General features: G+C 40.1%; 1 protein-coding gene and 1 long non-coding RNA gene across 2 annotated transcripts in view; both read left to right on the forward strand.

Annotated features, from left to right (window-relative positions):
- The window catches only part of LOC119011803 (retinal-specific phospholipid-transporting ATPase ABCA4-like), a 35,829-nt gene extending 29,788 nt beyond the window's left edge, over nt 1-6,041 (forward strand). Inside the window, exons 41-49 of the mRNA XM_037085179.1 lie at nt 11-131; nt 1,195-1,257; nt 1,623-1,729; nt 2,620-2,761; nt 3,006-3,140; nt 3,438-3,541; nt 3,760-3,852; nt 4,631-4,880; nt 5,161-6,041. Of these exons, the coding sequence (XP_036941074.1) occupies nt 11-131; nt 1,195-1,257; nt 1,623-1,729; nt 2,620-2,761; nt 3,006-3,140; nt 3,438-3,541; nt 3,760-3,852; nt 4,631-4,880; nt 5,161-5,277 (1,132 nt within the window). The 3' untranslated portion in view covers nt 5,278-6,041. The remainder of the gene's footprint in view (nt 1-10; nt 132-1,194; nt 1,258-1,622; nt 1,730-2,619; nt 2,762-3,005; nt 3,141-3,437; nt 3,542-3,759; nt 3,853-4,630; nt 4,881-5,160) is intronic.
- Nucleotides 6,042-7,014: 973 nt separating this feature from the next.
- The window catches only part of LOC119011058, a 46,970-nt gene continuing 41,487 nt past the window's right edge, over nt 7,015-12,497 (forward strand). The window contains exons 1-2 of the long non-coding RNA XR_005072115.1: nt 7,015-7,267; nt 11,899-12,103. This is a non-coding gene — a long non-coding RNA (uncharacterized LOC119011058). The remainder of the gene's footprint in view (nt 7,268-11,898; nt 12,104-12,497) is intronic.

Consider the following 12,497-nt stretch of genomic DNA (forward strand, 5'->3'; position numbering starts at 1 on the left):
CTCCCTTCAGGTTATCAGATTACAAGCAGACTTCAAGACAGGATGAGGACGACGATGTGGCGGCAGAGAGGCAGAGAATCTATGATGGAGGGAGCAAGACTGACATCCTGCAGATCAGAGACCTCGCTAAGGTAAACATGACTGACTCCATGACGCTTGTATAATCACGCCTATATAATTTCACAATATACTTTACACCAGATTTTATCTCATATACGTGTTTTTTTCTGGCCATTATTTAATGTGATTGAATTTGGGGTTTTTTTTGCTCAGCTTTACTTATTAAATGTATCCTTTCATCCATCCGCCTATAATGTTGAATGAATAATCATGGAAAAATGATGAAGGAATATGTTGAGGCAATCCCTACGTGGATTTGGTGCTGGATACAAAAAAAAAAAAACCCAAAAAACCAGATAGCAATAAACTGCAGGTTTTCCTCAGGCAAATAACTGAGAAGAAATTGAAAAAAACAACAACAAACAAGTTCATGTTCCTCACAGGCCTACATCTCTTTTCTAAGGCAGAAATGAATCAACCTATAAAAAGTTACATGAACATCATGACTTCAGAAATAAAGGGTCAGAAAAGAGCAACATTTTGCTTGAAGGAGGGCAAGGAGGGAGCGTTCGTTTTTGCCCTTTGAATGTCTTCTGTGAATCATATTTCTTGTATTATTCATTCGGGGGTGGAAAAGTCCGTCAGCACCAAAACCGTGGGTAGATTGGTCACTTCACTCAGTCGGTGGCTGTTATAGGCATCATTGGTCCGAAGCTCCTTACCAAACTGCAGATGGACGTTTGACAAAAAATGTTTTTCTGATAAAGAAACAGATAATGGAAATAAATAATGGACTGAAACCTGTGGCACCTGAGAACCTGGTCGTTTTATGTTCATCTTTTTTGGATGTTAATAATATTCTAGATAATTTCCATGTATTGTTGTCTATACAAATTCAAGAATTCTCTCAGTAATCTCTAATTGTACAATATGGAAAAATTAAAGCATATTTGCGGTGCAGAACAAACAATAAGAGGTTTAGGACAGTTTATGCAGACAGGTTAATGCTGCAGGAAAAAAAAGGGCATATTTGGTTGTTTTTCTTTTTTACCTCTAATTCTTGCTATTCTTTAAAAAAAAAAAAAAAAAAGTACGACACTAATGGAATATTGTTTCCCTGCCTTCTCTGCACAGACGTATGTGGGCAGGAAGAGGGCAGCTGTGGACCGGATTTGTGTCGGCGTCCCTGCAGGAGAGGTAAAGTCACTGAGTTCATTTACAGTGTGAGCTGCTGCCTCTCTTTTATTTGTACAACTCAAGTTTTTCTCTCCTGGTGTTTGCTTGAGTAAGTCTAGCGCGGATGAGGCTGAAGACTGTTGCAGATTATATTGTTGTCTTTCACCGTCGGCAGCCAGATGATGAAGTGTATTTATTTATTTATTTTTTTGTCTGGGTGTGTTTGATATATTTCTGTTCAATTTCCTTTGTTAATGCATCCATATATACAAGGACGTTTCTCAATTCATGAAGCCAAAAAGATTTTCTATGAAGTCGTTTTCCATAAGTGCATTTCAGCAGCATGTGTCCTCAAAAGGTCTGATTTGTCTTTTTTCTCCTGCCAGTGTTTTGGTCTCTTGGGAGTTAACGGAGCCGGAAAGACAACGACCTTCAAAATGCTGACTGGTGACAGTGATGTCAGCTCCGGGGAGGCGACCGTGGCCGGTTACAGGTACATAGAGATCGGTCAAAAACGTCCCTACATGGTCGATAGAACACAAACTCTGTTTTTGGGGGCTGGATCAGATGGTATTTATGAAATGCTTCCTGTTTGTCCTACGCACAGTTCCAGATGAAAGAGGACCAGAAACAGTCCAGTGAGTTAGAAAGTTTAAACACGGGAAGGTCAATGTGACATGATTCTGTTTGATGACACTATCTGGCTATAAAACCAACCCATGTGGTGAAAAAAATTGAAAAAAAAGAGGACTTGATCAATTGACGGTTGAAGTCTCAAATGAATGTTTGTTGTGGAGCTACCCCAAAGTGATATTTTGTCTTTTAAACATCGGATTTCCGTGCCAACAATCTGGACATGCCCACTCAGAATTCTTGTCAGGGTGAATGAGCCCATCAAAACTGCATTTGCACCATTTATGAACACTGAAACTCCATTAAATCCCAGATTAATGACAGTCTGGGCTAACAGCTATTTCTACCAGCCATCTATTGCAGTTGTTCTCACACTTAAAACAAAGCAATAAGCCCTCATGACCCCTCCCCCACAGGTCCTGGCCTCAGTGATACTTGAGCAAATCCTACAAAAGAGTCATCATTCTTTCTCAGATTCTTTCATGTGAAAGTTAATTTGAAGCCTAAAGAGTTTAAAGTATCGTACATTTCACAAAAAAAGGAAAAAATACAAAACATAATACAGTAATAAAAACGAGTTTAATTGTAATATTTGCACTGTTTTTTCGTAGTTTTGTTCATTTTGTTCATTTGTTCCATTAAGAGTAATCAGCTTCCTCTTAGATCTGGGTGTTTTAAAATAACAACTTCATCAGTGGAACTATTGTTTTCTATTCATGCTTTTCTCTCTGTTTGTGTCTTGTTTTGTAGCATCTTGACTGAGATTCTGGACGTGCACCAGAACATGGGCTACTGTCCTCAGTTTGATGCCATCGACGAGCTCCTGACTGGCAGGGAGCATCTGTACCTGTACGCTCGTCTCAGGGGGGTACCTGAGTCAGAGATCCCCAGAGTGAGTCCGACTTGGCTGCTTTGCATTCTCCCTCTAAGGATGTCTCATTCTGCTGTCTAAATGCAACTGCTGTTTGGCTCAGCACTGCATTCGGTTGATTTTGGTTTAGCTTTGGACATTGTGACTTTGCTGCTGCTGTGTGTCCATTTAATGATGCGGTGAAATTGTGACAAAGGGCTTAGTTAAACAATGCACGTTGCTCGTCCCAAAAGTGTCATTTTCAGTGTTTCCCTTCCCCCTGTAGGTGGCAGAGTGGGGCATCCAGAAGCTGGGTCTGACAGAATACGCCGGCCGCTGCGCAGGGACCTACAGCGGAGGCAACAAGCGCAAACTCTCCACAGCCATTGCAATGATTGGTTGCCCGGCGCTGGTGCTGCTTGTGAGTTAGCCAATGACGAGGAGCTCGAGAGCCCATTGTTTGGGTTTTTGGGTTTTATGCAGGGATTTATCAATGAAATGGTCCATGGATCCAGATGGGAAGCCATATGGGTTCAGTCAAGCCTGGCCTCGAATGTTTTATACACTGGCAGGAAAACTCCGCAGTTCAATTCAAATTGGCATAAATCTGAGATCTTTGCCATATGCTGATAGAGATAAGGATTTGGTCTCTGTTCATATGGAATTATGTACTCAGAGAGTCAAGTTTGTTTGTTTTTGTGGCTGTGTGTGTGCTCAGGACGAGCCCACGACGGGGATGGACCCCCACTCTCGACGCTTCCTGTGGAACGCCATCATGAGTGTCATTCAGGACGGCAGGGCCGTGGTGCTCACTTCACACAGGTTCGACATCTAATAATGAAATTAATCCAAGGCACACATCTGCTGCAGCAGCTGACCAAACACAGTTAACTCTGCCGCCAGCAGCTCTCAAAGAAATCAGGACCAGAGTAGCATTTGGTTGATTTCAAAACAGAGATCTATGAAATGATGATTTATGGATCACAGACATGAAACAGCAGCGGTAAAAACAGAGATTGATTATGGTTGTGTTCCACCAGTATGGAGGAGTGTGAGGCCCTCTGCACTCGGCTGGCCATCATGGTCAACGGGACCTTCAAGTGTCTGGGTACCATCCAGCATCTCAAATACAAGTAAGGGGTTTTCTGTATTTCCAGAGTTCAGTCATCTTAAACAGACTTCCCAGCATGCACTGACAGTCCAAACTCTCCTGAGATGCTTCGTTTTCATAGTTTGAAGAAAAAACACGGGATAGAAACTTGCTGTGTGTCTTGCATACAGTTTGTTTTTACAATAATAGAAACATTACAAACCATGATAAAGATCAGTATTGAATTCAGTTCTCACCCCCTCAGTGGTTTTATTGTTACACTAAAGCCTGTACAGAATAGCCTCAATATGAAAATCTCCATGTGTTTTTTTCTGTTTTAATTTCATTTAAATAGAAAAAAAAACACTGCAAATACTTGTGGTAAGTACAAGTACATTGTTTTAACTCCTCTAATAATATGTTTCATTATGCTAAATATAAGACACCATCAGAAACCTTAAAGTAGCATTTCATGGACATTTTAAGCAGTGGCATTTTTTTCAGACTATTGTTCTGGCAAAACAGTTTTTTCACTTGTTTTTGAAACACAGGGGAGAAACCAGTGTGTATCAGGTTCTAGAAAATGGATCACCAGAGTTTGTTTTCTTCCTGCTCCTCTGGGTATCTTTAAGTTGTACAACGGCTACGTGATAATATTGTTTTGAATTTTTGTTCCACATTGAAGAATCTTCCGCAAAATAAAAGGATGATTTCAACGTAGTACAAGTAGTGGGTGTTGATATAAACTACAGTAGAAATCACGTTCGATATCAAGATTATGGTCACGTCTCATATCTTCATGCTGTGTTTCCTCGATGCAGATTTGGTGACGGCTATGTGGTGACTATGAAAATCAAGGCAGCTAAGGCAGGCTTGTCCCCGGATCTGGAGCCCGTTGAGAGTTTCATGGAGAGCTCCTTCCCCGGCTGTGTTCAGAGAGAGAAGCACTACAACACGCTGCAGTACGAGATCGCCTCCTCCTCCCTCGCTAGGATATTTCAGCTGGTGGTGGCCAATAAAGAGAGGCTCAGCGTGGAAGACTACTCCGTTTCCCAGACAACACTGGACCAGGTACATTATGAACCAAGACAACGACAGAAGGGGGTAGTGACCAAAGAATGCCAGCCTTTGTTCAACAAAACGGAAGCAATTTGTCCTGATTTGTGAATCCCATTGACAACCCATAACTTATTAAAGGTCCAGTGTGGAGGACTGCAGGGGACTTGGGGGCAGAATTGGAGTTTAGTATTCGCTCTCACGTTTTCATAAGTGTATTATCAACCTGAAAGAAAGAAGCTTTCAGTTCAAAAAGCTTTTCATTCTGTACTGAACTAATTTGTCTGTTGTGCAGGTGTTTGTCAACTTTGCCAAGCTACAGACAGGAGAGGACGAGGACGTCACGTTGCATAGGCGGACGGCAGGTGGAAGAAAAGACATCAAGATCTCGCCTGTTCAGAGGAAAACATGAACCTGCCACCTGTGAATGCACAGAAACAGAGACTCCGCAGGGCTGTGCTGTAAACCTTTTGACATTTCGCGATTTAAAAGCCACTTTGAATATTTTACTTTAGCCAGACTGCTTTTTAGCGTAGAGTTGAGCCTGGCCAGTTACCTGCCAAAGTGAAACAGTTTGGTTTTTTTTTCAGTCACAGATAAACTTTCCACGCCATGTCTGACTGTCACTTAGACTTGAAATGATGTAAAAACAGATGATTATTTATCTAATAAGCAGAGAAGAAATATATATTATGCTTAGACTGTTTGGCTTGTATACATTTGTACATATTGTATGTTTAAAGAACATTTAAGCACCTTAGAAGCAGTGTTTTTTTTTGTTTTTTTTTTAAATGTTTACATTAACGCACTCACCTCAATTTTATGTGACATACTGTACGTAAACAAATGTCATGTTGGTTGTTGTTGTTTTGTTTTGTTTTTTTTCCAAAAACACTATCGCTTCTATACTTTTCATTTATTGCTGTGCATTCAATTATTTATTTGTCTGCTGTGTTTCATACGTCGCCATGATATGTTGTTCTCCGAACAAAATATTCCTCTTGACGATTTAAATTCGAGAAGAAAAAATGGTAATTAGATAAGTATAGCTGGAAATAAAGAGGAATAATATTTTGTATCTGCCCAAGTATAACTTTAACATGCTTTATATATCATGCTCCACACATTGTTAGCTGATTTGTACTGCAATCATACAAATAAAACAGTTTCATAATGTATATGTAAAGTATTTCTTAAATGCATTTCTCAAAAACGCCCCTTTCCTTGAAGCTGCTGGATGCTACTTTGGAGCTGAAAGTCTTTTCCCCTCCTGAAAACAACTCCACCGACCTCTGCTGAGAGCTAAGAAGGCTGCTGCAGGTCAGTAAAGTGGCTGAGAGATAGCTTTGCATCAGGGCCAAGGCGACACTGCGCTGAGTGGCTTGTCACAACCTGGATTTATCTGACACACAGTCCAATTACTGTTCTCCTGCCGCAAGTAGCAGTGTCATTGCCTCAGGCCGCCCACGAGCCTGAATTTCATTGGCTACCTCAAAGAAACAAGAGGGACGATGGCACTGTGTGATCTTGAGCTGCTAATGAATTCTCTGGTGTGGATCTCACGCTCCTCTCCGGCCCATATGGTCATCTGGACGAGGCTGATGAGCGCGGATAGTGTCGCTGTGGGAGAACCAAGGAGTCATAACAAGCTGTGAAATATGACTGTTTGTGAACTGCTGAATTCTGAGAAGAGACCAATGTGTTCTGTGTGTTATCATAACCAGAACCAATTAGATCACTGAGCTTGTCAATCGCACAAATGTATATCAACAACATTGTGATTAGAGTTTTTTTTTTACACTTATTTGAAAGAAACGGTGAGCAAAGATGGCAGAACACATTTTCATACATAAAGTTGTAGGTTGTTAACAATTTTTTTTTTGTTTTATTTGCTAAAATTCTCATTATGATCTAACAGTAGAATAAGATACAGGTCAGCGGTGTAATAATCCACTGTCTGTGGGTCCGCCCAGTGGCCCTAATTTGATTTGCAAGAGGCCACCGCTCCAGGGATCAATACAACCAATCAGAGCCAAGGGGAGTGTCTGAGAAGTGTCAATCACTCTCATGCAGACGCTGCTGGCAGCTCCCCTCCCTCACAGCTACTCGGCAGTGCCCCTCCCCCTGGCAGGCGGTGCCTGCCCTCACCTGGACAGACATGTTCAAGCTCAAGCTCCAACTGCAAACAATGGTGGAGAAGAAACCACCACAACAATACTGAAAAATGCCCCAGTGCTGCCCACGTCAAAGATAAGAAATAAGAAGACTGACAAAGAAAAGCAGTGTATACAGAAAGAACTGGACCGAGCCAGAGAGAAAACATCATTTCAGAGGTGGAGGGAGCTGCGCGATTTGTAAGGACTCAAGAGCTTTGCAGAGTTGACTGCTTTTCTGCTGGACAAGTAAGAACCCTTGCTTGATATATGTTTCATTCTGTGTTTTAACCACAAGGCTATGGTGGCGGCGATAACAGTATTACTCGCAATAGCGCATATCTCCGTATGATATTGCAGTTGAGCTGCTTAGCTTGTTGGTAAATCTGGCTTGTTAGCTTGTATGCTAATGGTTTTAAGGGGAGTGTCTGATATGCTAATAGTGTTAGCATATCAGTGTTTGGCTTCATTTATATGGCTACTGTTTAGCAAAAGTGTCTTTCAAGTGACCGGGCAGTTATAATGTTAGTTTGTGTCCTGTATGCTCTGAAGTGGTTGAATTGGTTTAGAGAAATAACATTACTGTTTCAGAAAGGCAGCATGGCGTTGCGCAGGTTTTCTGGTAACTCTGTCTACCATGATGTGAGGAAAATTGCTTGTTACTTGGGATATCTACAGTGATCTGCATGAGGCGCATTGTAATTTAGTTGTATTGATCAGAAATAGAAATTATCAGGGCTTATGTTGTTGTTGTTGTTATACTGAATGCCCCATCTTGGTTATCTGGTGTCCTCTGTTACTGTGGTTACTAGCCTGCTGTGGGTCTGCAGGGAGGGTCTTTGAAGGCAGGGCTGCAGCGCAGCAGAGAGGAAGAAGGAGGGACCAGGGAGCTGTGCTCATTCAAATATTCTGGCTAAATCCACTTAAAAACTCAAAACTCCAGAGTGCAGCTTTAAACTAATTACCTCAAATGAGCCAAGTAAAGATGGCAAATGTCAACATGCTTTTAAATAAGCTCTCATTACACAGACACTTATAAACTAACTGACACTGGGGCATTTGCATTCAAGAAATGAATTTAGCTAAAAAGCTGAACTAAATTTATGTATTTGAGGTTTATGTGCAAATTCATTCATATCATGTCAAACACATGCAATGGAGTAAACAATACAGTGTTTCCCTCTGCAATGTAGTGGAATTTAAGTAGCCTATCAAATGGGCCGAGCATTAATTTGAAATTATTGAACACAGTAAGTAACTGTTTGAATTCGAGCAAAGCTTCGGTGCCTCCACTAAAAATGTGGAAGTAAATAAATTGTAGTATGGTTAGTGCATGATGGAAATGTCCTCCCTGAGTGACAGGAGATGAGAAGTTTGGTATGAGGTCACCATCAGGTCATGCCATACATCAGTGAAAAGCTGTTACTCTTGTTTATTATCTTTTCCAACTTTATTCTACTGTTGAATGTCAACTGTTGACAGACTTGGCTGTGACACCCCTGCATCACGTCAGTCACCTGAGTGCCAGGTATGTGACTTTACTAAAGTCGGCTTGACTGTGTTGAGTGCATAAAGGAGCAGCTACAATAAGAAAATAAAGTGAATGTGACCTTTGTATCTATCCATGCAAGTATATTAGTAACTGATTTAATGTTGCCTAGATTATTAGACTGGAATTAACTGAAAAGCTGCCTCACTTATAGAGAGGTTCAGCCTGAGTTACAAACTGTAATGCTGAGACATACATCTTTGTCTAAAATGTGAAAAACACAAGCTGCAAAATAAAGATAATCTCTTTTTAAGGGCACGTTATAAATCAAGCTACTGAAATACTATTTTTAGATGAAGGATTTCATTTCATGGTGTAGAAAGCGGGTGATCGATGTAGCAGCAAATCCCCGGTCATGTAAGTGTTCTGAGAGGGAGAATATGAAAGGGTTTTTTTTCTGTTATTACTGAGATAATATCAAAAACTCTCCATCTACATGTTGCCTTTAGGATTTGATTGACAAAAATTCGTGCACTGATTGCTCTTGCTGTGCTGTGATTTTGTCCTCTGTTTATTTGCTTTATATCATCCAATGCAAGTAAATGTCAATAGATCCAAATACACACTTCTTTATCCCCCGACCTGCCTGAGAATCAACACGTTCTTTAGTTTGTCTTCAAGGTCAAACTAATCCAGTGATATTTTTTTTCTCAAACATCTGTTTTCCAGTGCTTTACCCTGTAAGAAACCAGTATAATCTTTATTTTATTTCCTCCAACATGCTCAGTTGTTACTCTGTTGTTCCCCCTTTCTGTTACTCCTCTATTTTAACTGCTCAGACCTTTTAGGAAAGTCAAATCAATATAATTGTTGTATTATAACGTATAGATAAGGAACTGTTAACCGAACAAGACACAGTCCGGGGACTTGACAGGACCAGTATCTTCTGCGACAGATAACTCTCTATACTGTTGTACCTGCTAATTACTCACATAAAGTTTATTGATCTAAAGCTGTGCTTAGGTCCAAATAGATTCACCTGAGCTAAAACAAAATCAGTCTCCTCGCCTCGATCTACAGTATTTGGTGTATTCAGGATAACTTGTTCGAAAATGCTGTCATGTAAACCCCGCTGAATTTATTGAATGTAAAATATAAACACACCTGACATGACCTAGTACCATATCGATTTCTGCTTACTGCTGTGAACATAAATGCCTCAAGGAGAACTGGCCAATATAAATGTTATAAAGACATTATTGAAAGTCACATAAAATTACAACCAGAGATGATCTCAACCAGCCTTTTGGTGTGATGGAACAGACAAATCAACCTGCATTATTTGGGATTTTATTTTCCACCATTTCCACATATTGATTTACCAGTGCAGCCTGCGAAAACAGAAAGGGAAAATGGCTCAAGTGACATCACCTCAGGAGTCTCAGCTTGGACCACAGGAAAGAAGAGACGACATTACAAAATGGCTTGTGCCATATAAGGGAGTAAATGTAAAAGAATCTCTGCCTTGGCTGCCTCAATTTAGATATATTTCTCCCTCAAAAGTACCATAATCATAATAGTTTACTCATTCAACCTCAATATAATCAGAGAGGCATGCACTCTGACATATCTGATTGCAAGTAAGTGCAGTTCCATTACTTATGGATTAGAGTAATAGCAACGCTTTTTCCCCCTGCCACATGAAAAGGCTAGCAGATGGTTTACACTGGGAGTGTGTGTGAAATAAAAGATATAAGGTTGCTCTCGGCATTGAGTAGAAATTAATGAGTGATGATAAAGTGGGAAAATTTCTAATGAAGACAAAGGCCAAAGTTCCTCAGGTGTTTCAGAGGATTGTAAGCTTCTTGTGGCTTACAGCTCTTTTGTCTGGGCTGTCTCAGCAAGCTGCAATGACAACAAATGTTCCATCTTGAGAAATGATGTGATTTACTATGAATTAGTGTTTTTCATGCAGGGGGAAATGTAAAAAAGTTGTGGTTTTCATCGTACACTGAACTCTTAATGCAGTTTTGAGGCTGATGCATGTGTTTCTTGGAAGTGAAATATGTCTGCCCCCATCATTCTTTTTTTTTTGGCTTGTTAGCCAGCGCTGTGGATGTTTTGGGTCATAAGATTAATTGGGGGCATGGTAAAAGGATGGAGTCAAAAAAGGTCACTTACAGAGAGCAGGCACAAAATAAACATCAGAAGAATGAGAGACGAAGGTTGCCGTCTGAGAATGACGCACGAGGAGGAAAATGGTGCATTAAGGTTTCGTGTGTTGCATAAGAAGAGACGGAGAAAAGGAGATAAAGATAGACATGTACAATGCCAGGAAATAATTGAAATAAATCAGTGCAGCTTTATCTACGAGTGTTCAGCAGCGCAAACAAACACATGATGGGAAGTAAAGTGGATGACCCTGAGAGTACATTTTGTAACCTGGTATTGTACGTCTTTAGAGTTTGTGCACTTGGTTCTGCAAAACCTTTCTTTTTTCTGTGCTTGGATGCAGAATTTGTGATCCCTGTGGTGTATAGTTTAATACAAACAACTGCTTTTATCATTGCAATTAAGGATCTACAGGGAACTGTTTTTACTGTTGAGTCTGGCAGCCCCAAAAACTCCAGTGACGTCCATTAATAAAGATACTGATCTAGCTTGCACATACTTACAGAGATGAAACTTTTTTTATACTTATACATAATATTATGATGGTCAAACAAAGTAGATTTTGTTTTAGTAATGTTCATACACATTATACAAGTTAACACTGCTAACAGAGTCGGTGGCTTGGTAATCATTTAATTGGGTTAAAACTAAAGAATCAACATTCCCTGGTAATGTCATGTCTTCATAATAATAAGCCAACAGCAAGATGTAGCTTGGTAGCATGGCCAAAATGATCTAACTTCATACCGTACACAGAGAACCTATCACGGACATTGTATGCCACCACACTGGCAACAAAAAACACAGACAAGGCTGCCTAGGGAAGGTAACATGGCTAAATTTCATAGCCAAAGTATTGCCAGATTTTACAGAGGAGCAGTAGAAAGACAGTGCTAGCAGCTTAGCAATGTTAACCTAATGTGAAATCCCATATGTTTATGCTGAAATTGTTTTTGAATTTAAAAACATGAAAACAAGAACCATAAGGGGTTTAAGAAATATTGCGGATAAGCAGACATGTTTTGCCATTATAGTGCATTAAAGTGACTGTTATTTATTGTCTTCTGATATACTTTTAGCATTCTTTCTGCAGCAACCTTGACTGCTGTTTTAGGTGTAGGTGTGATTTTTGAACTGAAGTGAACTGCTGTTGTTGTACAACAGAAGGAAAGTGCGTGATATTGGCACAAATCTTATTTTGTCTTGATTTCATTTATAGGTCAGATTTTGTTGCTCAGTTGGAGGTCTTCTGAGGAAAACTTGCAGCCCACAGAGGAGATTTTGGAGACTTGAGAAGATTTCAGAGTTTCCAGAGCGAGACTTCCAATACTGGAGGATGAGCCCAGCCCATAAGAGATACCGAGCCACCTGTCTGCAGTTAGAGGCCTGTGAATTAAGGATCACCCACACTTAACTCAAGTGCGGTAGGATTGTAAACTACACACACAGCTTGGGAGATAGCATTCATAACTTGCTTCATTCTGGTCCTGCAGCAGATCAGGAGTTTGAACTGCGACTTCATTTTCAAATTGATTGTGGAAGCTGATTGTAATTTGTACATACTCTCCATTATAACTTGTACTTATATTAGGTCCCCATTGCTTAATTGCTTATTACCCCATTCTAACTGTTTAGTATAGATAGTTAAAATGTACAGCAGGGTCTTGTGCTCTATTTCACCTATGACTCATGACTCATTTTATTTGCTTCCTTCTGAATCTGGTCAAATCTTTAAAACCTTTATTTTCTCATACTGCAACACATTCTAGCACATACTGGTTACAATTCTTTTAGAAAAGGTTTTATTGTATGAGTACA

The sequence above is a fragment of the Acanthopagrus latus genome, chromosome 21, assembly GCF_904848185.1.
Source record: "Acanthopagrus latus isolate v.2019 chromosome 21, fAcaLat1.1, whole genome shotgun sequence".
NCBI lineage: Eukaryota > Metazoa > Chordata > Actinopteri > Spariformes > Sparidae > Acanthopagrus > Acanthopagrus latus.